Here is a 22,490-nt window from a genome sequence, read left to right as displayed (position 1 = left end):
TGAATGAAATTCAGTTTAATTTGATCTTTAGTAAATGAAATTCAGTTTAATTTGAACTCTCTCTTCATTCTGAACTTGGTGGAATGATCTTCAGTGGTAGCAAGAAATGTTAAATAAGTTATTGTACATGGATTTTTCAGTAAGTGTTGACTTTTCAAATTTTGATTAAATGCCATATTTTTAAAGAATTTGATTATTATTTTTTTAGGGCCACACATGTGGCATATGGAAGTTCCCAGTGTAGGGATCCAATCAGAACTGCAGCTGCAGGCCTATACCACAGCAATGCCAAGATGTGAAATGAGTCTGCAACCTACATGTCAGCTCACCACAACACTGGATCCTTAACCCACTGAGTGAGGCCAAGGATTGAACCCCCATCCTCATGGATACTAGTCTGGTTCGTTACTGCTGAGCCACAAAGGAAACTCCTAAATGCCATATTTTAACACAAATATTAAACAATATATAACAGCTCATATCATCACAGTTGATAAGTGCTTTGTTCCAGCCTGGACGCTGACCATGGAGAAATAGATGCCTTTCTGTGCCAGCAGTTGCTGGTGTGTGCCATGCTCCTGAACTTTGCCTTTCTGAATCACCACGATCAAGTCTGCATTCTGGATGGTGGACAGGCGGTGAGCGATCACGATGCAGGTGCGGCCTTCTCTGGCTTTGTCCAGGGCTTCTTGGACAACCTGTTCAGTTATCACATAAATTGACTCCGATCATAATAATACTCTCCCTTTAAATCCTCCTCCATCACAATCCTCACAATTCATTTCTGCAACAGTAAGTGCTTCTTGCACAGTAGTGTCAGTGGATATGGATAGACTCTACAAAGCAAGGGTTCTGTCATTTCAGAATACCGAATTCTCATTTGGATTAGTTCTCCAGCAGGAGTTATTTCTTCTCAAAGTTATGACAGTAAATACAGCCCATCCAGTCATTTAAAGGCATCTAGCAGTATGCTGGCCATGCAGCCTCCTTCAGGTTGATCCCTACAGTAAATCCAAGAGGCCTGAACATAGGCCAAACACAGTTTCCCTGAATTTTGATATTTTGAAGATTAAAAAAAAATTCAGAATGAGTGTCTTTCAGATACCAGACTACTAACTTTTTCCTCAAACTGAAAGCAATTGCTAATATTTACCTTAAGGTAGAGTCAGCTTATAACACTGCACTGGCTTCTACTTCTTTATATAGTGACTCAGGAGATGCTACCACTGGAAATGAGACTGTGCCTCCTGAATGCAGCTTCTTAGGTCACTACAAAGTGATCCAGGGCTGTCTTTTGGAGCCCAAGTGCCATTAGACTAATCTGCCTTGCTTCATCACCATTCTCTTGAAGGATGGCCACAGAAAGTGTTGAGCTTCCCCCCAAAGCAACAGTCAACATATCTGGCTGAGTTCTCTTCTCTACTGTGGACGACAGAAGCATACATTTTTAAGGACAACTAATTCAATTGTGAATGTGTCCAGTTTAAATTCTTACCTTTTCACTTTGTGTATCCAGAGCCGATGTAGCTTCATCCAGAAGCAAAATAAGAGGCTGTCTGACAAGGGCACGAGCTATTGCAATGCGCTGTTTCTGGCCGCCAGAAAGCTGCGTTCCTTTGTCTCCCACTCTGGTGTTATATTTCTGTAAAGAGGGTTTTGTTAGGAAAAGTAGAACTGATGAAGTTCTAACCACTTCCATGTACACAAAAAAGTTTAGGTTCAAAAGCTAAGAATGGGTCCATAGACAGTTAAACAATAAAAACAAAGCTCTAAATGGCAGAATTGGTCTCTCTTCTTGAACATAGACATTTGGGCATTAAAAGTTACATTTTAGTGTAAACAAGGCAACATTTTCTATGAGGAGGACACTGTTGCAATGCTAGTAGTCTCTTCCAACCTTCAGGTTTTGTTACATTTGGGAAAAGGATTGGTAGGATGAAGGAAATTTGATTTTAACATAGTAAAATAATGGAAGATCATTTTATTTATAACGTACAGGTAATGGTCTTTGCTTATTTTAAAGTGAGGAAGGGAAGAAATTCTTGGGATGCTAACTTTTTGGTGTTTTTATAAAACAATTTCCAAATTTTGAACAACCTTAATGGATTCTAAGGAATTCTATTTTGATATCTAGCTTGAAAAGCTAGCATGTCCAGATTTATTTTTTTAGAGTTCTCCCAAACTATTTTTACATAGTATATCCCAGAGTAGATCGGGGTTACTAAGTAATCAACATACTGATGAAGACAGGAGTTAAAGGGATATGTAGGGGAAAGAAGAAATGGGCTGTGTAACCTAGAAAATAATACTACCTATTTATGTTAAGGTCCTTGTCAGGCTGAAATTTTAAAAACTGTGGGCTCTGATTCTGACATCCAGAGTTTGACTTTATGATTTTTTTTTCTTTTGTCTTTTTAGGGCCACACCTGTGGTGTATGGAAGTTCCCAGGCTAGAGGATGAGTCGGAGCTGTAGCTGCTGTCTACACCACAGCCACAGGAGTGTCAGATCCAAGCCAAGTCTGTGATCTATGCTGCAGCTCATGGCAATGCCAGGTTCTTTAACCCAGGGGTCATGGATACTATGCTGGGTTTTTCACTCACTGCGTCACAATGGGAATTCCCAGAGTTTGACTTTAGAATTCATGTTCTGTGTAGGGTTGTCTATTTTTGCTTGCTATTTCTTTTTTTTGGGGGGGGGGGAGGACACCCACGGCATATGGAGTTCCCAGGCCAGAGAACAGAACAGAGCCAAAGCTGTGACCTACACTGGAGGTGTGGCAATAGTTGATCCTTAGCCAGTATGCAGGGCTGCAGCTTGATCCCAGCCTTCTGTAGAGATAAGCCACTGAGCCACAGAAGGAACTCCAGTTTACCTGGTGCTTGTGGCAACCCTAGTTCTACAGCACTCAGCACAGAGGTCTCCACCTACAGATGGAAGGAAGGAGCCCCAGGGGAGGTGCCAGCATAAGCCTGGGATAGGCCTGCCCCAGCACTGCAGCTGCCAGGGAGCACCAAAGCATGTCCTATGCACGTGCAGGGGCTGCCAGGCTGCACTGCTACCATATGGATCCTCGTGAGGCAGGTAAAGGCAGGGCTGTAATCCTGAGAGGAGGCAACTAGACCAGCCCCTGCAGCGGGATGTAAATCCTAGTACAAACCACTCCAGGGAAGAAATGGGCCCTGAGACAGAAAATAGGACTTCAAGGATTTTGCCTTCCCTTTCCATGCCTAGACACTGAGGAAATGAATCACGGTGTCTACAGTGGTGCTGTGTGACAGAGCCCAGAGAGTTGGGATCCTGTGGTAGACTAACACAAGGTGTATATCTAAGCTAGATAACACTTACTCTCTATTTATCTGTGTTAACCCCTAGTCCAGTGGTTCTCAGACTTCACTTGCATCAGCATCAGGCAGGCTACTAAAACACAGATTGCTAAGAGTTCCCTGGTAGCTGAATGCATTAAGGATCCAGCATGGTCACTGCTATGGCTTGGATCATTGCTGTGGCACAGGTTCAGTCCCTGGCCCAGGAAATTGTGCATGCCATGGGCACAGCCAAATAATAAATAAATAAAACACTGATTGCTAGACTCCTACCTTCAAGTTTCTGATCAGCAGGTGTGGGATAGGGCCTGGAAATCTGCATTCTCACAGGTTCCCAGGTGATGCCGATGTGCTGATCAGCACCCAGACTTTGGGAACACTGACTTCGTCCTTAGTAAAGGGGATTAAAGTTATACGCTTTAAATGTCCCATCCTGGGAAGGGCCAGTTATTCACAGTTGGACTAGATGGTTAAAGGAGGGGAGGTGACAAAGCCTCTTCTTGGGGCCTATGATGGGGTGACATCAGTTATCCAAACAAGAGCCTCTAGAAAAGCACATCTTGGGAGAGGGATGTGGCCATAAGGCACTGCCATCCTTCACTTCTCTGCTGGTTTGAGGCTACTGCATTTTATTTTTTAGAGGGCTCTTCCTTAGAGTAGAGAACATAACTAGTGATACTGGGGGCAGGGTGGATAAGTGAGGGCTACATGTACTTCAGAAACGCAGTTTCTATGAGGAGTTTCCTGGGGGCCCAGCAGGTTAAGGGATCTGTCGTTGCCACTGCTGTGCTGCAGGTTTGATCCCTGGCCCAGGAACTTCCATATGCCACAGGCATGGGGGAAAAAAATTGGACCTATAGACTCATGAGAGTGGGAGAGTTCCAATTTATATAACTTCCAAGGAGGAATTCAGAGGGCATCTGTGGGACCAAAGGCCAGGGAAGGTTTCACTGATCCACCCCAAAAGCAGAGCTTGGGGCCCATGAAATGTGTAAGAGGGCAAGAGATGACACAACACCACGGTCACTCCAATGGCTCAGCCGTACTCAGAGAGCCTTCCTTCTGGCATGGGTCCTGTTCCCTGGCCTGATCCACAGAGGGAGGCTGAGGCTGGGGGGAGCTGCAAGGAGGCAGAGGGAAGGAAGGAAGGTTGGCAGAGCGATGGGGAGGGAGGGCCACCCCTGCTTCTGTGGGCCCCACACTCAGCCTGGGAGGGAAAGGCCTCCCACACGTATGGACTGACATGGGTCAGGCTGCTCCCAGGGAGAGTTAGTCGGTGAGCAGGTACATCGAGTGACATCGAGTGGGGGCAGGAAGTGTGGCCAGATGCCCGTGTACAGCTGGGTGTGGGTTCTGGTTGCCCATTTCTCTTCACCATTGGGAACCAGCCCATGAGAGTCAGCCCAGTGGCGAGGCTGCCACAGGCTCCTAAGCACCTCATTTGCAGAGAGACTTACATCAGGCAGTGTCTCGATGAAGGGGTGGATGTTGGCCTCCTTGGCCGCCTGCACGATCTCCTCCTGGGACACGACCCGGCTGTTGTCCCCATAGGCAATATTCTCAGCAATGCTGCAGTCAAACAGGATGGGCTCCTGGGACACGATGCCCATGTGTGCTCGGAGCCACTGGACGTTCAGTTCTTTAATCTCCTTGCCGTCAATTAGCTGAAATCAAGCATTCGCAGAGCCACTTCAGGACCAGCACATTCAGAGTTCAGCAAAATTAATATTACTATTCCATACATTAAAATTGCCAAGTGAGGAGCTCCCTTTGTGGCTCAGTGGGTTAAGGACCCAAGGTTGTCTCTGTGAGGATGCAGGATTGATGCCTGGCCTTGCTTAGTGGGTTAAGGATCCAGAGTCGCCACATGCTGCAGGGTAGGTCATAGAGCTCGAATCAAGTGTTGCCATGGCTGTGGCATAGGCCAGAAGCTATAGCTCCAATTTGACCCCTGGCCTGAGAACTTTCATATGTTGCAGGTGTGGCAGTAAAAAAAAAAAAAATTGCCAAGTAATTTTGAGACATTTCCTTGTTGTTTTTAGTTTGGATTGTCAAGGTTACTTGAATAAGGTCATTATTATAGGCCTTTGGGAACCATCGTGTTTCTTCTGTTTGGGGTTTTTTTTGTGTTTTTTATTTGTTTGTTTGTTTGTTTGTTTTGGCTGTGCCTTCAACATGCTGAAGTTCTGGGTCAGGGATTGAACCTGCACCTCTTTAGTGAAAATGAGCCATATCAGTAACAATGTCAGATCCTAAACCTCAGGGAATTCCCATGTTTCTTCTGTTTTAACCCTGGTTTCTTTTTTTTTTTTTTTTAAACCTGGTTTCTGACACAGGCCTGTGGTAGGTGTAATAAGATCCACCTCACCTCAGATATCCATGTTCTAACCCATGAAACCTGTGAATGTTGTTTACGTAGCATGAGAGAATTAAGGTCTATGGTTACTCAGCAGCCCACTTCAAAATAAGGATCCAGGTGGACTCAATATAACCATAAGGGTCCTTAACTCCACAAGAGGGGGGCAGAAGTGTGTACATGGCAGTGGTACAATATGAAAAAGAGTCATGAACATTGCTGATGGAGGTGCCACATGCCATGAGAAGTGAGTTCAAATTCTCCCTTAGAGCCTCTGGAAGGAACATAGCCCTGCTGACACCTTTTTTTTTTTTTTGGTCTTTTTTAGTGCCACACCCTCGGCATATGAAGGTCCCCAGACAAGGGTTTGAATTGGAGCTTGGCCACAGCCACAGCAACTGTGGATCTGAGCTGAGTCTGTAACCTACACCACAGCTCAGAGGAATGCCTGATCCTTAACCCATTGAGCGAGGCCAGGGATTGAACCCACATCCTCATGAATACTAGTCAGGTTTGTTAACCACTAAGCCATAATGGAAACTCCAAGTGTTTGAATATTTTGAATATCACCTCTGAGTACACCCATAACTCAGTGCCGACATAATGAAAATATTTTGCGGTAAATTCTATTCCTTCCCAACTTGATTTTCTTCCTAGATTCTATTACAGTCCTTTAAAATTTTACTACCTCAAGACTCCTATCTCATTCCTAATAGATAAGCAAGCCCCTGACAGGCACCCACTGAAGCTTTATTGAATGCTGCAAGAATAAATTTGACCCTCCACCTATTCTTTTAGTTCAAGAAACAAAAGAGAATAACTCTGTGTTCTTTATCTGTTCTGAAATGTGTGGATGTCGCTTTTTTTTTCCTTAGAAAGTGTTTCAGTGTCACCTTTCCATCAATGGTTATATTGCATCCTCAGCCTTAAAAATGTATGCGATTCCCCATCTGCAACATTTTCCTTGGGCTCTGCCTTCTCATTCTTATTTTACTTTGATTTTATTTATTTATTTTTTTGCCACAGTTGTGGCATGTGGAAGTTCCTGGGCCAGAAACCGAACCAGCTTGAGTCACTTCAGTGACAATGCTGGATCCTTAACCTGCTGCACCACCAGGGAACTCCTCCTTTGATTTTCTTGATGGTCTCCTCATTTAGTCTCCATTTCCCCTGCTAACCACACCTCAACCACGCTCTACTGTTTTCTACCACCACCACTTCACTGAGAAAACCTGAAGAGGTCAGGTTAACTGCCAACTCCTTTTCAGCATTCATCTCACCCCATCTCTCCATGGCACTTGCCATTGCTGACCATGTTCTTGCTGAAACCCTTCCCATCCCTGGCTGCCATCCTGTTTGTCTCTCTCCACACCTCTCCTCTATCTTTCTGGTGACTGATTTTTCCTGGATCTTCTCATGACAACTGAGACCCAATCAAGGAAAGGGGGTTAGGTGGTAAAATGGCTGCTTGCAGAGCAGGGGAGAGGAGCAGTGTTGAGAGAAAGGCAGGAGAAATTGGCTGGGGCAGTGGACACAACGTAGAGACCAAAGCTAGGATATCAACTGTTGTTGAAAGGTTGGTAAAACCAGGGCTTATCCATGAGAATTAAATACATCCAGGCCTATAGACAAAAAAAAAACTTGAAAAGAGCTAAAAAAGAAGGTGTTCTCACCACTTTTCCAGCCAGGGGGTCATAGAACCTCTCCAGGAGCTGGACCACTGTGCTCTTCCCACAGCCACTCCTGCCCACCAAGGCCAGGGTCTGGCCCTTCTTCACCTCCAGGCTCAGCCCCTGAAGCACTGGGATGTCTGGTCGAGTGGGGTAGTTGAACATGACTTCATTAAATGTCAGATTTCCTTCCATGGTATTCTAAAATCAGAACAGCAGTAATTTGGATTGTTCCAATCCTAAAAGCTCATTTTATAGCCAACCCTCTATACTACTAGATGTCAGAAATCAGTGATTTTGTATTAAAATCAGGTTTCGTTTGTAACTGCTAGAATGTATGTAATACATAAGCTCTAAAAGGGTAGGTGTTTCTTTTTGTTTTATTAAAGTTTAGTTGATTTATGTGTTAATTTCTGCCCTACAGCAGAGTGATTGAGTTATACACATATAGTCTTTTTCACATTCTTTTCCATTGTGGTTTATTACAGGAGACTGGATGTAGTTCCCTGTGATATACAATAGGACCTTGCTGTTTATCCATTCTATGTATAGTTACCTCTGCTAATCAAAGAGTCAGTGTTTTGATGGCATGTCTTGTTAACACAGTAAAAATGTGATCACTTAAATGTGTTCCCCCAAAATAGAGTAACTTACATATAATAAAACCTGACCGGGATTTGCATATAAAGTGGGCAGTGTTTCCATATTTTTTGTGGCTTCATTGTACAAAACTACTAGATGTTACCATGTATTTTCAGCATTTATTAAAATGAACACATGACCTAGAAAGTTTCATTTTATTGCCAGCAAATTAAAAAAAAAAAAGCATAGATGGTATTAAACTTCCTCTTGAAATACTTTCATTCATCAGTTAGGAGCAAATCACATAACAACATCAGACTGACCGGCTTTAGGCCTGTGGTGCTATAGCTGTCAACCAGAGGGGTCTTCTCAATGATCATGATGATGTGGGCTGCAGACACTTTGGCTTCAGCGTAGTCAGGAGCAAATGAACTTACGTGCCCCATGGCCATGGCACCATAGACAATAGCTGAGAAGACTCTGCATACAACGAAGTGAAAATGTGCCAAGAGTCATGGCTGCAGTGCTACAAAGTTGACACTTCTGCAATCAGTGACATCAGTCAAAAAATAAGACAACACAAAATAAAACTTTCCTTTTTTTAATCAGTGTGATAGATTGGAAAATGACTCAGTGTTTCATCTCTGTGTCCTCACCTTCTTGTGACTTTGTAGCTCCTCCATTTAAGTGGAAATTTTTTTATTACCCTTTGAATCTATGGCCTTGGGACTTTCTATGGCCATTAGGATGTGGTGGAAGTGACTGTTGCCACTTCCAAGCCTATGACTCGGGGGACCTTACATGCTTCTCTTTTCTCTCTCCCTCCCGCTGACCCTCATCTCTGCCACTAACTAGCTTTCTCAAGGATAAGGCACAGACAGAATAGTGCTGTGTGGCCCCTGCCAACTAGCTTCTGGCTCCATGCATGCAGCCAAGCTGAGATTCACTGTGCTCAACCCAGAGCAGCAGAACTGCCTGGCTGCCCCACAGACTTAAAGGCATAAATAAATGTTTACTATCGTATGTCAGTGGGCATTAGTGGCTGGTGGTTGTGCAGCAGTATTTGCCAACCAATAATGTATATGGGTGGTTTTGCTGGAAATACATCCATTTATTAGAAAACCTGTGAGTTGTACAGCAAATGGAGCTCTTTAAAGAGCCCAATTTTGTGCTGCTCTAAAGATACGTCGATTAAGATCAATGACACAGGAATCCTGGCATCCCTAAGTTGGGAAGGACCTCACAGGACATCAAGTCTGGCTCTCACTGTTGGAGTCATGGCACTTCCCCTAAGTTGTCTTCCATGCTTTGTTTTAGGAAATATGACTGAGGAAGTCCGTTGTTAAAAAGTTTGTTTCCAAATTGAAGGAAAATGTACATCCTTTTGGATTGATCCCCCCGGGAACCTCCATATGCCTCAGGATGGCCAAAAATGAACATATGTAATAATACTGATTAATAATAAAATGGATTGCTCTTCAGACAGGTCTCCCCTATCATTCACTTGGAAGACTGATTTTTCTGAGTCTAAATGCTCAAGAGTCAGCCACATCCATCAACGGAATACTTAAGCTGGAAGTTGAGCAATAGATGAAATAATTATCTAATCAAATTACCAATGACCCCTGCTTCTGGTCTTTTGGTAACAATTATAATAGCATCTGAATATCATTTGTCAGGAAGATGCTGAGGGGAAATTTTAAATCTTCTGTTGGGGTCAACCTGAAAAACTACAATGCATATGCAAGTCGATGTCTAAACAGGATGGAAACATTATACTAACACATTATATTTCTAGGCTTAGATGACTCTGGTTTAAACATAAAACTGTACTACCACTAATTGTGGTACACCACCAAAGAGCAGCTCAGCCTTCACCAAGTCTGGACACTGAGAAAAATTCTACACACTTTCACTACCAAACCACATATCTGAGTATTTCAGAAGTATAAATAAGTCCAAGCCTGTCTTCTCCTGAGCAAGGTGCTGCATTCACAGTGATGCAGCAGATCTCCTGTTCAGCTTTCCTTTATCACATCTGAATTTCGCCAGCTCTTACCTTCTAAGTGCTTTAGAGAAAAGCAGTATCAAGGAAATCAAATTTATCCTGGAATCTTCCATGGCTTTCAGAACTCAGCCCTCCACACCTGTTATTTATTTAGCTGCCCTGTTCAGAGTCCTTTATGAGTAGCCAGGTACTTTGTTCCAGATTAGGCTTCTTCCCAAATGCCAAGACCTTCTAGAAACCCCTCATTGAATCACCATCCCACCTCACCATTGATTTGGGAAAGTCAAATGTGTGAGTCAGCACTGGGGAGAAGGGAAGACACCGATTCCCTAAAGAAATGAGGTGCTTCAGTGATAACACGTGGAGACTCAGGTGGAAAATACCATCTTCTGAATCACCAAAGTCTTCATGAAGCTCCAAAGTGGAGTTTTTTTTATCCTCACCTTGGTCTGAATCTAGAGCTGAAATAGAAACATGAAGCCCATACTCACAAGAGAACATCCTGAAACTCCATGTAGCCATGTTGTACCAAGTAGGCGCCAAACCGGAAACAGATAGCGTAAGAAAAATTCATCATTGCCTGGGTGATGGCAAAAGTGATTCCGAAGATGTGTGCCTTCCTCAAAGAGTTACTGAAAAGAAGACATTGTGAAGTTTACTTGATGTTGATCCTCAATCCTTGAGACATCACCTTTGAGAGGTCAGCAAGTGGGTATGGAGGTATGACAAACAAAAATGAGTCGAGTTTCCAAAACACTAAGTTTGGTCTTCCTGTCACCACTTGTGAGAATTTAGGAAACTATCTGGTCTCTAAGCCTCAGTGTCTTCATCTTTAATGAAGAATTAACTACATCTTCAAGTGTGAGGTCAAGTCAAAATAAGCCCAGGACAATAAGAAGAGTCTGTTAGGGATTAATAAATTCCATTCCTTCCCCTCTCCACTCTTGGGCATATAACATGCATGTACTGAATAGTGAATATTCATTCAACACACGTTGACCCAAGGCCCACGAGCTGTAGGGACCATACTGGCTGGAACATAGAACCAGGCATGTGCTTGCCCTTAGGGACCCAGAAGTGAACATGGATTATTTTTTATGCATGGAAGTACCTTCTGAATAACATGTTAGAGGGAGAAAGGAGGAAGCACTAACTCCCTGGAGGAGTTAGAAAGGGCTTCACAAAGGCTTCGTGTGTGGATTTTTTTAGCCACAGTGTACTGGGCGATGTGGAGATGAGAGCAGACTGGTGAGTGGGCCTCCTGTTCCTGCTTCAACCATATCTATTTTCTATTATCTGTTTCATATACTGGTATTTCAAATGAATTTTTTTTCCCATAAAAAGACTCTATTGGAGATCCTGTCATGGCTCAGCAGTAATGAACCCTACTAGTATACATGATGATGTGGCTACAATCCCTGGCCTCGATGAGCGGGTTGAGGATTGGGTGTTGTCATGAGCTCTGGTGTAGGTTGCAGATGTGGCTTGGATCTGGTGTGGCTGTGGCTGTGGTGTAGGCCAGCAGATGCAGCTCCGGTTTGACCCCTAGCCATGGAACTTCATGTGACGCGGATGCGGCCTAAAAAGAAAAAAAAGAAAAAAAAAGGCTTTATTGTCATTAAAAAAAAAAAAAAGCTTGAAAAACTATCAGTAAGGTTCAGGTTCAGCCCTCTCCCTTCACCATGGAAGAAACAAGATTCAGAGAGGGTGACCTTGCCTATGTTGACATCACTTTTTAGAGCCCTCGCCTTGAGCTCATTAAAGGGAGAACAGAAGATGTCCACTGGAGAAGGTTAAAGAGAAGAAGGGAAGGAAAACTCAAGAAGCATCACATCCTCAGAACCCACAGATACCTCAAATTTCATGTTCCATAAAGAACTCATTCCCAAGGGGAACATGTAATAGGATCTCAGGCCAACTCAGTATCAGAGTCATTCTCAGTATCCCCTCCCTCTTCCCATCCCATCAGTTACCTGCTCTTACCGCTTCTGTCTCAGAGATGTCCCTGCCTTAGGTCAGAGTCTGAGATTTCCCTCTTGGATGATTATAAGTGCATCCCAATTGGTTTCCTCCTAGGAGTTTCTCCACTTGTCCCCTCCCTTCCAGCAAAAGTAATCTTGCAGAAAACAAATGTGATGACTGAAAAACTCCCCACACTCCCCTCCCACTCTTCAGGGGTTATTACCTGTATGGTATCTGCAAGCTCTGGTCATACATAGATTCAAACTTCTCCTCCCGAGTCAAAGAAACAACAGTTCGGAAGTTTTCTATTGCTTCAGTGGCAATCTGTGTGAGAGAGGGCCCAGTCACCACAGGCACAATGAGTCTGAACTCCATCAAAGAGATTAAGACAATTAATTTTATTATTAAATGTTTTTAATATCGCATATTAAATAATACTTAGTATGACCCATGAGCTTCGATGCTATGGAAAAGGATACTAAGTAATCTGTCACAAATGGAGTTTTAGGTCTGGAAGGAAGATGGACTAATTCAAACTCCAATTTACAGAAGGAGAAGCTGAAGGTTAAACAGATGAAGGCACTGACTAAAGCCACGTCACTTTACAGGAGCAAAATTAACCTGAGAACTCAGTATTTTACCTCTACTGCAGTGCTCTCTCTCTCTACGGCAGTGCTCTGTGTTTTATTATGATCACATTTTAAGTTTATAGTTATTACATACATGTATTTAATGTAACGTATGTATGTTTTGTACAGTTGTCGTTTGAGACAACTAAAGAATATTTGGAAAAGATTGCAAAGGTAGAGAAGGTAATGAAAAGTTACATATGTTTTACGTAAGGGTGTACATGTAGTTTTTTTCCCTAAAGATACCTGTTTAACAAAATTGGGCTCAAGTTCTGTATTTGGCCATATAGCCTTCTCTTTTACCTTAACAAATATCAAGCACATTTCCAAGGTCAATAAATATACATTAGCAATGGAATATTTAAAAGGCCACTTAATATCCCAGCCGGCTAAGCATTCCTTTAAGGTTTTCAGTTCTTATTAAAAGTAATTCTGTGTAAACATCCTTGTACATAAATGTTTGCCCATATTGTTTAAATTCTTCTGTTTTATTTTAAACATTTTTTGGCTACATGGGTGGCCTGTGGAAGTTCCTGGTCTAGGGAATAAATGTGAGCCACAGCAGGGACAACACCAGATCCTTACCTGCTGGGCCACCCCATTCAGTTGTGTTGTATTTTAATTGAATGTAATTCCCAATAAGGCTATTTGATTAGGACAAATACGCCCTTTACCACCTTGTGAAATCTGGGTAAAGGGCTGTGGAAAAGACAAAAACACCAGTGCACAAAAGGAGATTTCAGCTTGCATCAGCACAGGACCTTGAAACACCTCTCTGTCCCATTTGCCTCATCTATAAAATAAGGAGGGTGGACAAGAGGATCTCAGAAGTCCCTTTGAACTCTAAGAGATCAACTTGTAGAATTATGCCTAAATTATAAATCAATGAGAGACATTTTATTACAGTGTTTTTCCTTTCTCTGGTTTCTACACTGGTCATATTTGATACAAATAAAGACGTGTTCAATTACATTAGAATGATTTACAGTTTACAGATCATGAAACCCAAATCTCACTTATTCTTTACTGCTACTAGCAAATATTTGATATGACATTAAGCCAGTCCAAAGACTCACACAGAAAGCTATTAGAAAACCAATCAATATTATATTCTTAGAAAAAAAACATATTTAAAAATAAACTCATGCAAACTATTGCATCTGGAATGGATAAGCAATGAGATCCTGCCATAAATGCTCAGTAAGCTAAGAATGAGGGTCAGATGGGAGTGGATGTTTTATCAGGTCCTGAACTGGCTGGTGCAAGCAATACTTTCCCCACATGCTTCTGTCCCTCTCGTGAACCACCACTGAGTGCATCAGAGTGTCTACCTCACCCTCTACCTTCACCCAGGAAACCTGCCATATTCACACATATCTCTCTCCATCTGCATCCCTTCCCTTGCCCCTTCTGACAGAATTCCCAGACTCTTAAGCTGATGAACCACCTCAAAGGTGCTAAGCCGTGGTTAAGATCTACACTAGCTTAAGACTGATCTTCCTATAAACAACCTAAGACTCCCTTCTGGGACATTTTGAAACCTCAGGAAATGATGACACTATTAAATGGTAATGCATTTTCTTCCTATACACATTTTTTCCTCGGGTTTTCCATCTGCTCATTAGATGAAGAGTCCACACCAATGGGAGAAAATCAATAAAGTATAGGATTAAATGAAGCAACCAGTCACAGAATGGATTTCCTAGCAGAGGCCAGTGTTCCCTGGGCCTGACCACAGCCAGATGCCTGGGGCCGGCACCATCCTGCTGAACCTCAGGACTGGCCGGCTTCTGAAGGCCTGAAGGGAAACCTCACTTGAGGTCGTTCCCCCATCGACCATGGCTGAGAAGCACTAAGGCTGGCCCAAAGGAATTTCCTGAAGGAATCCCAGGGACCCCGGGTAAAAAGCCTGAGGAGGGGATAGCAGGGGGGTTCAGGACAAAGTGTTGGGGTGAGGACCAGCCTCTAGGACCCCTTCGTCATCCTAAGGGATGGGGAGCCGGGCCCAGAGACAAAGTACCTCAGACACCGGGGCCACTCGATCTGCCTGAGTCCCTGCCCTGACACTTGGGCACCTTTGAGGGTCCACTGATGGGCGTAGCCCTTTCCTGGATGGGAGGGTCAGTCGGGGGGTCAGCCCTGTTCTGGCCACTCATTTCGGCCATGAGCCAGATCATGTGATAGCAGGTTATGTTCAGCCATCAGCAGACCTCTTCATTTCTTAACAGCGGCACAACTTGGGAGCATGACTGCTGGGTTTGGACCCTGGCTCTGAGACTAATTGGCTCTAAGGCATTGGGGACATTATCTGATTGTGCCCCAGTCTCACTGGAAAAAGGAGCTAATAACAGACCCTCCTCCTAGGGTCACCCTGACGAGTAAAGCAATTGTTTTGGAAACGCAGCAAATGCCATATAGGAATCTGTTTAAAACAGCAACAACCACCAGACAAGTATGTAGCCAAAAAAAACCCCAAAATTTTAGAGTAAGGGTACACAGAATTAAGATGAAGGGAGATGGCATGATAAAAAGAATGAGAATAATTTAAGCCAGATGGAATAAAGACCTTTCAGCCTTTTCCATTATTTAATCTGCCCCTTTACATATTATTAAATGGACCTACTCTCCTCAATAAAGCAATGGATTTCTGCTGGTTTGAGAGAAAGAGGGAGAGAAAAAGAGATGCTGGGGGAAGAGGGGAGGGAAGGGTGTGAAGACAACCATCTGAAACTAGAAACCCTGATACAGGTGTTGTAGGTCTGGGCATCTGAGCATGTGTTTTGCTACTTTTCTTCAGCTTCCAATCTGCTGAGCAAATGTCCAACAGGACTGCATTGGGGAATGGTTATAACAGCATCCTCAGAAAAGCAAGTGGTCGTGAGTAACAGAAAAACACTGATGAGAGTATTTTACTCTCCTTAGGTCAGCAATGATATTTCATCTAACTCACCTTCCCGGCACCTTCTAGCTCTTCCTTATCTGTCACTGCTTGTCCAGATAACATTTTCATTTCAACAACTCCTGCTATTGCAATGATGGGTACAATTGTCAAGAGTAAAAGTGTTAGTTGCCAGCCAAAGATGAAGGACATAACAATGCCTGTCCCAAGATTTGCTATATTCTGGGTAATGACAGCAAGCCTGGCACCAATAGCCTGCAAAAGAAAGAAAAGACTCTAAGAGACATTTTGATAATATCTTTAAAATCAGTGCTGATATATTTTCTTAAAGATTATGATAATTCAGCTTCAGGAAAATCTCATCTCCAGTTAGGAAATAAAAAGTAAAGGTTTACTGGTAAGTTTGTTTAGTTTCTAAAATAAGGAGTGCCATTATTTCAGAATAAATATTTAAAGGAGAAGATCAATAATTTGCACTTCAATTACACATTTCTGTCTCATCTGATTTTGTATGTGTTTGTGCCAGGGGTCTTTTTAGGGCTGTACAAGGCATATGGAAGCTTCCAGGCCAGGGGTCAAACCAGAACAGTAGCTGCACAGCCACTGCAACACCACATCCCAGGCCTGTCTTCGACCTACACTGAAGCTTAAGGCAGGGCCAGATCCTTAACCCACTGAGCAAGGCTAGGGATCAAAACTGCATCCTCAGTAATACTAGTCAGGTTCTTTTCCGCTAGGCCACAATAGGAACTCCTTCATCGGGTTCTTAATGCCAAGAAAGTGTTCATTAATCAATGATACCATGATAATTAACGCAAGCTCTGCAAATAAGCAAGATAAAATAGACTCACAATTATATTAAACTGGGACTGCTGGAAATTTCCAACGTGAGGTGCAGCACTACTCATGATTTAAGGCTCTTATTTGTCATTGAGGGTATCCAAATATATCTCAGCCTATTTGAGATGCTTATTTTCTTTAGAAAAAATATACAGAGATGAAAGTTACAGAATTTAATTTAGGATATTACGTAGGCACCAGAACCTTCAGCTTATGTGCCTGAGGCAGGATTTTCAGAAGCATGCAGTTATTTCTAGCTGAAAAGCCAGAAGTCAAAATACAAAGTCAATTCACTCCACTACCCTACACCTTTATCCAGAAGCACTCCATTGCCCTCAAGTTTTTCCAAATTCTTGCTCTGGTGCACAGATCTACTTTTTCTGGAAATAGCCCGTATTTTTTCCACTCCCCAGATTTCCTCCGTCTGAGTGTGGCTGGTCTCAGGGAAAGATTATGATGGAGCACAGTCTAGAATGGTCACTGCCACCTCTGTGACCTTGGACCAATTTTTCCCAACCCCAAACAAGCAGGTATATTGATTGATAACCAAAGCTACTATCAGCTCTGAAATTTAAGACAGAATTCTTGGAGTTCCCAAAGTGGCGCAGCGGAAACAAACCCGACTAGAACCATGAAGTTGCAGGTTTGACCCCTGGCCTCACTCAGTGGGTTAAGGATCTGGCGTTGCTGTGGCTCTGGCACAGGCCTGCAGCTACAGCTCCGATGAGACCCCTAGCCTGGGAACCTCCATATGCTGTGGGTGCGGTCCTCAAAAGACAAGACAAAAAAAAAAAAAAAAAGAATTCTTTACAACCTTGCAGCTTCTTGGTGTCATTAAAAAACAGTTCCATTTTTTAAGCTGTGTAGGTACCAAAGTTCTGGAGTCATCTTCAAATTCCCTTTCTCTTGTATCTCACTCAAGAGACAGCCAACTCTGTTGGCTGTACCTTCAAACTATGTCAAGAATCTGATTCCTGATAACACTTTCTCTCTGACTCTCCTAGTCTGAAACTGTCTTCTCTCCCACTGGACGATTGCAACAGACTCTCTGCATCTCCCCTTGCCTCTTCAACCAATTCCCATAGCAGCCTTTAACATTTTCAGATCATGTCCCTCCTGTGTTCAAAACCCTACAGGGGTTCCTCATGGAATTTCAGATATGATGTTCATCTCAGTTCTTAAACGACTCTTCCTTTCACTCATTTTACTCCAGCCACTCTATCCTCCTTGCTGCTTTGGGAACAGTTGTGGAAATAAATGCTCCAGGTTCAGGGCCTTTGCATTTGTGGATCCTTCTGTTCAGAACATGCCACTCTAGATATCTACAGACTGGTGCCTTTCCTTCCTTCAGGCCTCTTGCATATGTCATCCTATCATTGAGGCTGAGGCCTTCTTCCTTCCCTGATGACCAGCAGGCTCCTACCATTTTTTCCCACAGCACTTAGGACATTCTGACACCCCACGAGGACTCTGTAAGGGCATGAGTGTGGTCTGATTTATGAAATTCAAAGTTATTTCAAGCAGTGTACATTCTGTTCTGTTAGATTCTGTACAACTTGATCTAAATCTCAAATTTTATTCACTTGTTGGCTTTAAACAAAGAGTTGTGTAGAAAAACAACATTGCCAGAGTTCCCCTCATGGCTCAGCAATAACGAAGCCAACAAGCATCCATGAGGACACAGGTTCAATCCTTGGCCTTGCTCAGTGGGTTAAGGATCTGGTGTTTCCGGAAACTGTGGTGTAGGCCAGCATCTAGAGCTCCGATTCAACTCCAGCTTGGGAACTTCCATATGCCATTGGTGCAGCCCTAAAAATACAAAACCATTGCCTGAGATATATATTACAACTTTATAATTGTATGTGCTTCCACCTGTATAGCCTAATTCATTCTTACAGAAACCCCATATTAGAAGAAATGTTACTATAGTAGTATCTTAAAGATTAAAAGCTAAAGATTGAGAAGGTTCAAAGGAGGGAAAGACATGGAAGAAATCACATGCTTTTTTTTTTTTTTTCCAAATCCATACTAGTGGATTTTTTTTTTTTTTTTCTGAGCCTGCAGCATGTGGAAGTTTCCAGGCCAGGTATCAAACCTATGCCACATTATAACCAGAACAACAGCAGTGACAACACCAGATCCTTAACCTGCTAAGCCACAAGGGATCTGCAACTTGTGGATTTTTGTCATTAACAGTTGTAGTTAAAGAAGAAATTGTCACTGATCCACCATTCAGAACTTGCTGGTTCAACATTTCCATCCCAAACACCCAGCCCATCCCTCCCCGCTAACCTGTCTCCTTTGGTAACCATAAGTTTTTCAAAGTCTGTGAGTCGGTTTCTGTTTTGCAAATAAGGTCAATGTATCCTTTTTTAGATTCTACATATAAGTGATAGAATGTGATGTTTGTGTCTGTCTAACTTCACTTAAGCATGATAGTTTCTAGGTCCATCCATGTTGTTGCAAATGCCATTATTTCATTCCCTTTTATGATTGAATAATATTCCATTGTGTATAGGTATCACATCTTCATTATTCACTTCTCTGTCAATGGACATTTAGGTTGCTTCCATGTCTGGGCTATTGTATATAGTGATACAATGAACATTGGGGTACATGTATCTTTTTGAGTCATGGTTGTCTCTGGATAGATGCCCAGGAGTGGAACTGCTGGATCAAATGGTAATTCTATTTTTTAGTTCTATGAGGAATCTCCATACTGTTTTCCACAGTGGTTGCACCAGTTTACATCCCACCAACAGTGTAAGAGCATTCCCTTTTCTCTACATCCTCTTCATGATTTATTGTTTGTCAACTTTTTGATGATGGCCATGCTGGCAGGTGTAAAGTGGTACCTCATAGTAATTCTGATTAGCGTTTCTCTAATAATTAGTGATGTTGAACATCTTTTCATGTGTTTTTTGGCATGTGTACGTCTTCTTTGGAGAATTCTCTATTTAGATCTTCTGCAACCCCCCCCCCCTTTTTTTAGGGCTGCACACATGGCATATGGAAGTTCCCAGGCTAGGGATCAAATCAGAGCTATAGCTACTGGCCTAGGCCACAGCCACAGCCACGTCAGATCTGAGCCACATCTGTGATGCATACCACAGCTCACAGCAATGCCAGATCCTTAACCCATTAAACGCTTAATGGGGATTGTACCCGCATACTCCTGGATACTAGTTGGGTTCGTTACCACTGAGCCACAACGGAAACTCCAAAAAAACTTTTAAGTTTAAATAGGTCTCATTTTTGTATTTTTATTGCCATCACTCTAGGCAGTGGATCTGAGAAGATACTGCTGTGATTTATGTCAGAAAGTGTTCGGCCTATGTTTTCCTCTAAGAGTTGTATAATATCTGGTTGTATATTTAGGTCTTTAATCCATTTTGAGTTTATTTTTGTGTACAGCGTTAGGGAGTATTCTAATTTCATTCTTTTATATGCAGCTGTGCAGCTGTCCAGTTTTTCAAGCACCACTTATGGAAGGGACTGTTTTTCTCCATTGTATATTCTTGCCTTCTTTGTCATAGATTAGTCGAGTGTAAGTAAATGGGTTTAAATCTGGGCTTTCTATCCTGTTCGACTGATCTATATTTCTGTGGTTCAACTATCAATATGATAAAATTCATTGAGTTAAAACTTGTAGGTTCAGTAACTTCTAGTTCTATCAATAAAAGAGATTCATGGAGTAGCAGAACTGTGAAAGTTGTTCCTTCTATCCTTGCCTTTTAATTTTTTCACACTCTTCACTTTCTTTCAAACATTTTAAGATATTCTTCCCTCCCCTCTGAACTTTATTGCCCCTAAACTTCCTTACAGCATCTACACACGTTCTTTTCTCTTTTTTTTATAGCAATTACAAGTTTCTATGGATTTGCAAAGCATCATTAAAACAGACTGGACCTTCATGATATGCTGATAAATACTTCCTTTTCTAAATAATTATCCTTACACACATATTTTGTTAATAGCATGAATAAGATGGAAAATAACAAAACAAAGATGCTAAGTTATCTACACACGATACAGTATATGATACTTAAATCATGAACGTATTTGCCATGGGGCACACGATATACTGCGTAAGTTAAAAGTTTAACATTTTCTTAGTGAGGATGAGAACTAACACATGCTGAAATTTAAAAAATAAATTTCATGCTGAAATTCAAAATGGTGCATTAAGACAGTCGCAAAAGAAGGGAGGCAGTCAGTACCCCTTTAACTCGAGCAGCATCATTGGCAAGCCTGGTCGTCAACGCTCCCGTGGTGTTTTTAGGGTCATCGAACCAGCTCACATCCTGTGGCACAGAAAATGATTTCATTATCTTACAGACCTATTCATGAGACAGAGGGCAGGGACAGGATTATCTACCACTTCTCTCTCCAACATATAGCACCCAGGACCTGACACTGAATAGACAAGAAAGGCACTTCATAGACAAACTCATAAATAGGTCATTTTATTTGTCAAAAAAAATTTTTTTGAGTGCCTGCTTTGTTCCAACATAATTTCTATGTGTCAGATCTATTCAACAGTGACCAAAAAAGACAGATCTGCTTCTAGTGATAGATGCCACTAATTTATACATGTCAGGTGGGAGAAAATAGAGCAAGGTAAGAGGAAAAAAAAAGTGAGGGAAGGCATTATTTCATAGACTGAGGAGGAGAGAGAGAAGGTCTCTCTCTGGAGTCCCCTTTGTGGCTCAGCAGAAATGAACCCGATTACTATACATGAGGACACGGGTTCTTTTTGTTTTGGCTTGGTTTTTGTCTTTTTAAGGCCGCACCCATGGCATATGGAGGTTCCCAGGCTAGTGGTTGAATCAGAGCTGCAGCTGCCAGTCTACACCACAGTCACAGCAATTCCAGATCCAAGCCGAGTCTGTAGCCTACACCACAGCTCATAGCAACCTTGGATCCTTAAAGCACTGAGCGAGGCCAAGGGATCAGACCTGCGTCTTCATGGATACTAGTCAGATTTGTTTCCACTGAGCCATGACGGGAACTCTCAGGACACAGGTTCTGTCCATGGCCCTGTTCAGTGAGTTAAGAACTTAGCATTGCCATGTATGCAGCTTGGATCTGAAGTTTCTGTGGCTGTGGTATAGGCCAGCAGCTGTAGCTCTGATTGGACCCCTAGCCTGGGAACTTCCATATGCTGCAGCTATAGCCCTAAAAAGAAAAAGAAGAAGAAGAAGAAGGTCTTTCTCAGGTGACATTTGAGCAGAGACCTGATGAATAAGAGTGTCAGAGACAAGGAAGAAATAGCAAGTGCATAGGCCCTGAAGCCAAGGCATACTTCATCTGTTCAGGAACCATCAAGAAAGCCATAAGTCCTGCCACCAGCCTTACAAGCATCTTTGTGTGAATGTGTAAAAGCTGCCTCTTCCTCTGGACAGACTTCCATTCTCATTGGGCCCTCCCCTACCACCTTATGCATATTCAGTGAAGCTAATGGGTACACAGTAGACTGTATGGGAAAGGGGTGAAGGAGATGAGATCTCAGAGGTAGTGGGGACCACATTGTGAGTGACGTTATAGGTAACTGATAAGATTCCAGATTTTATCCTGAGGATTAGGAGGTGGCTTTTAGCAGGGTTGGGGCACAGGATGTGATCTCACTTTTAGGCAAATGATTCTGGCTTTTGTGCAATGACCCCACTGGACTGGGATAAGGAGAGCAGCAGTGAGAGACCAGCTAGGAGGCTGCTGTAATATTAAACAAAAAAGAGGAGTCAAAGATGACTCCAAGGTCTTCAGCCTGAACAACTGGTAGAATGGAGGTGCCATTACTGACATGGGGGAGGACGAGGGAAGGAGTAAGCCCTGGGGGAGGAGAGATTCAAGAGGTCAATTTTGGAAATACTGGGTATGAAATGCTTATTAGACATCCAGATAGAGAAGTCAAATAAGCAGATAACTGTTGCTTGGGGCAGAATAAGTGATTTGGGTTTTAAAAATCAACAAAAGAAATCTAGAACAAAATCTACATTCAATGTAAAATAGAAATTTCTCTATAAATCCACTTAACATTAAAAAAATACACATATGACGGAGGATAATGTGAAAAAAATATGAGCGGGTTACTTTGCTGTACAGCAGAAATTGACAGAATATTGTAAATCAACTATAATAAAAAATTTTAAAAGAAAATTTTAAAAATACACAAATACCAAAAAGATTGTAAGTTAAAAGTATCAGATTAAGTCTGTT

General features: G+C 42.5%; 1 protein-coding gene across 2 annotated transcripts in view; it reads right to left on the bottom strand.

Moving 5' to 3' along the window:
- Positions 1–476: 476 nt before the first annotated feature.
- Positions 477–22,490, bottom strand: part of LOC125111358 (ATP-dependent translocase ABCB1-like) — an 85,604-nt gene continuing 63,590 nt past the window's right edge. For both annotated transcript variants that reach the window (XM_047753296.1, XM_047753295.1), the window contains 9 exons: positions 20,492–20,575; positions 15,483–15,686; positions 12,127–12,227; positions 10,433–10,573; positions 8,257–8,413; positions 7,355–7,552; positions 4,783–4,989; positions 1,496–1,642; positions 477–698 (listed from right to left, as the gene is read on the bottom strand). In XM_047753296.1, the coding sequence (XP_047609252.1) occupies positions 477–698; positions 1,496–1,642; positions 4,783–4,989; positions 7,355–7,552; positions 8,257–8,413; positions 10,433–10,573; positions 12,127–12,227; positions 15,483–15,686; positions 20,492–20,575 (1,461 nt within the window). The remainder of the gene's footprint in view (positions 699–1,495; positions 1,643–4,782; positions 4,990–7,354; positions 7,553–8,256; positions 8,414–10,432; positions 10,574–12,126; positions 12,228–15,482; positions 15,687–20,491; positions 20,576–22,490) is intronic.

The sequence above is a fragment of the Phacochoerus africanus genome, chromosome 11 (genome assembly GCF_016906955.1).
Source record: "Phacochoerus africanus isolate WHEZ1 chromosome 11, ROS_Pafr_v1, whole genome shotgun sequence".
Classification (NCBI taxonomy): Eukaryota; Metazoa; Chordata; class Mammalia; order Artiodactyla; family Suidae; genus Phacochoerus; species Phacochoerus africanus.
The sequence above is the reverse complement of the archived record's forward strand: the minus strand, read 5'-3'. Positions and strand labels throughout refer to the sequence as shown.